The sequence below is a fragment of the Miniopterus schreibersii genome, assembly GCF_964146895.1.
Source record: "Miniopterus schreibersii genome assembly, chromosome: 8".
Lineage (NCBI taxonomy): Eukaryota > Metazoa > Chordata > Mammalia > Chiroptera > Miniopteridae > Miniopterus > Miniopterus schreibersii.
In genome coordinates, this window is record NC_138109.1 from 39,385,599 (window position 1) to 39,388,226 (window position 2,628).

Below are 2,628 nucleotides of genomic sequence, written 5' to 3' on the forward strand. Positions count from 1 at the left end.
AAAAAGAATTAAAAAACAACAACAAAAAACAGACTACTAAGTTTTTCTTTTAAAGGGGAGGAAGGGAATCTTGTTCTACGTGGCCCAGCCCCTGCCCGAGGAGCGCGGGCGCGCGGGGCACGGGGTCAGGGCGCGCGGGGGAGAGGGCCGGGCAGGACGCGCCGCCGGGTCCCGCGGGCGCTCCCAGGCCCACGCCCGCGCCCGCTCGCACCCACGCGCCCTCACTCACACCCACAGGCTCCCTCGACCCCCGCGCCGGGCTGCAGCCTAGGCTGAGGTCTCGGGACAGGCCGGGGCGCCCTCGGGGCGCGCGGGATGCCGGGCCCGGCGCGGCGGGAGTCGCGCGTCCCTCGTCCCTTTGTTGACAATTTCCCTGAACCAACTTGAGTTTGGCCGGCTCCGCGGCGGCCCTGACGTCACGCGCGGTCACGTGGCCCCGCCTCCCGCTGGATCTTTAAGTAGAAAGTAATCTATCAGGCCAGTCCTTAAAACGGGACTTTCGACTCCCCGGGCTTCAGCGTCCCCGACACCCCCTCCCCTCGTGGCCCCTGTCCGCGCCCGGCGCCCCGCGCCCGGCGTCCCGCGCCCGCCCGCACAGCTCCTCTCCCGCCCCCGGCCCGGAGCCCGAAGCAGGCGGCGAAGTGAGGGGGGCGCGGCGCGGAGGAGCCGCCGGGGCCGGGAGCGGCGGCGAGCGCCCAGCCCCGGGCGCCGGGGGCCGCGGGAGTTTGCGGAGCGCGGCCGCGGGGGGCGGACGGCGGCGCCCTCGCCGCGCGATGCCAGGCCGCCCGGTGTGAGCCCAGCCGGGAGGGCCCCGCGCCACAAACGCCCCCCCACTCTCCCAGGCCCCCGTCTCTCGGGGGGCGCCCCAGCCCCCTTCCCTGGAGCTCGGCAGCAGTTCCTGACGGCTCCCGTCGCCCGCCGCTCCTTCCCCGCAGCCGCCACCAACCCCGAGGAGGGATGACCCTCTCCGGCGGCGGCAGCGCCAGCGACATGTCCGGCCAGACGGTGCTGACGGCCGAGGACGTGGACATCGATGTGGTGGGCGAGGGCGACGACGGGCTGGAGGAGAAGGACAGCGACGCGGGCTGCGACAGCCCCGCCGCGCCGCCCGACCCGCGCCTGGACGAGGCGGACGAGGTGACGCCGGCCGCGCCCCACCTCGGGCAGCCGCAGCCGCCGAACCCGCTGCAGCCGCCGGCGCTGCCCAAGGAGGCGGCCGGGGCCGGGCCGGGGGCCGGGGGCGAGGCGGGCGCGCCCGAGGCCGACGGCTGCAAGGGCGGCGCGGGCGGCGAGGACGGCGGCGGGAGCGGCGGGCCCGGCCCGGGCGGCGGGGCGGCGGGCGGCCTGGCCCCGAGCAAGCCGAAGAACAGCCTGGTGAAGCCGCCCTACTCGTACATCGCGCTCATCACCATGGCCATCCTGCAGAGCCCGCAGAAGAAGCTGACCCTGAGCGGCATCTGCGAGTTCATCAGCAACCGCTTCCCCTACTACCGGGAGAAGTTCCCCGCCTGGCAGAACAGCATCCGCCACAACCTCTCGCTCAACGACTGCTTCGTCAAGATCCCCCGCGAGCCGGGCAACCCCGGGAAGGGCAACTACTGGACCCTGGACCCGCAGTCCGAGGACATGTTCGACAACGGCAGCTTCCTGCGGCGCCGGAAACGCTTCAAGCGCCACCAGCAGGAGCACCTGCGCGAGCAGACGGCGCTCATGATGCAGAGCTTCGGCGCCTACAGCCTGGCGGCGGCGGCGGGCGCCGCGGGGCCCTACGGCCGCCCCTACGGCCTGCACCCCGCGGCCGCGGCGGGCGCCTACTCGCACCCGGCGGCGGCGGCGGCGGCGGCGGCGGCCGCGGCGCTCCAGTACCCGTACGCGCTGCCGCCCGTGGCGCCGGTGCTGCCGCCCGCCGTGCCCTTGCTGCCCTCGGGCGAGCTGGGCCGCAAAGCCGCCGCCTTCGGCTCGCAGCTCGGCCCCGGCCTGCAGCTGCAGCTCAACAGCCTGGGCGCGGCCGCGGCCGCCGCGGGCACCGCCGGCGCTGCGGGCACCACCGCGTCGCTCATCAAGTCCGAGCCGAGCGCGCGGCCGTCGTTCAGCATCGAGAACATCATCGGCGGGGGCCCCGCGGCGCCCGGGGGCTCGGCGGCGGGCGCCGGGGGCGCCGGGGTGACTGGGGGCGCCGGGGGCGCCGGGGGTGCGGGCACGGCTCAGTCCTTCCTGCGGCCGCCTGGGACCGTGCAGTCGGCGGCGCTCATGGCCACGCACCAGCCCCTGTCGCTGAGCCGGACGACGGCCACCATCGCCCCCATCCTGAGCGTGCCGCTCTCGGGACAGTTCCTGCAGCCCGCAGCCTCCGCCGCCGCCGCCGCCGCCGCCGCGGCGCAAGCCAAGTGGCCCGCGCAATAGGGACGCGCGGTGGCCGGGACCCGGAGCCCCGCGGCGGCCCGGGCCGCGGCCGCACTTCCCGGCCGGGCGCCCCGCCCCGGTCCCGGCCCCCCGCCCAATCCCGGCCTCTGCCTCTCCGCCCTTCCTCCCCCCGACCCCTCCGCGCTGACCGCCGCAGCCCGCACCCTCCCGCACACCTGGGCTGCGGGAGCCCAGGCTCAGCGCGCCCGCCGGGAGTAGCTTTCC

At 76.2% G+C, this 2,628-nt stretch overlaps 1 protein-coding gene across 1 annotated transcript; it reads left to right on the forward strand.

The window, feature by feature from the left end:
* Positions 1–805: 805 nt before the first annotated feature.
* FOXD3 (forkhead box D3) lies at positions 806–2,403 on the forward strand (the record flags this gene model as incomplete). Its single annotated transcript, XM_081144011.1, has 1 exon — positions 806–2,403. Exon 1 carries the CDS (start codon positions 958–960, stop codon positions 2,401–2,403), a length of 1,446 nt encoding a protein of 481 aa, XP_081000137.1. The 5' UTR covers positions 806–957.
* Positions 2,404–2,628: the final 225 nt, after the last annotated feature.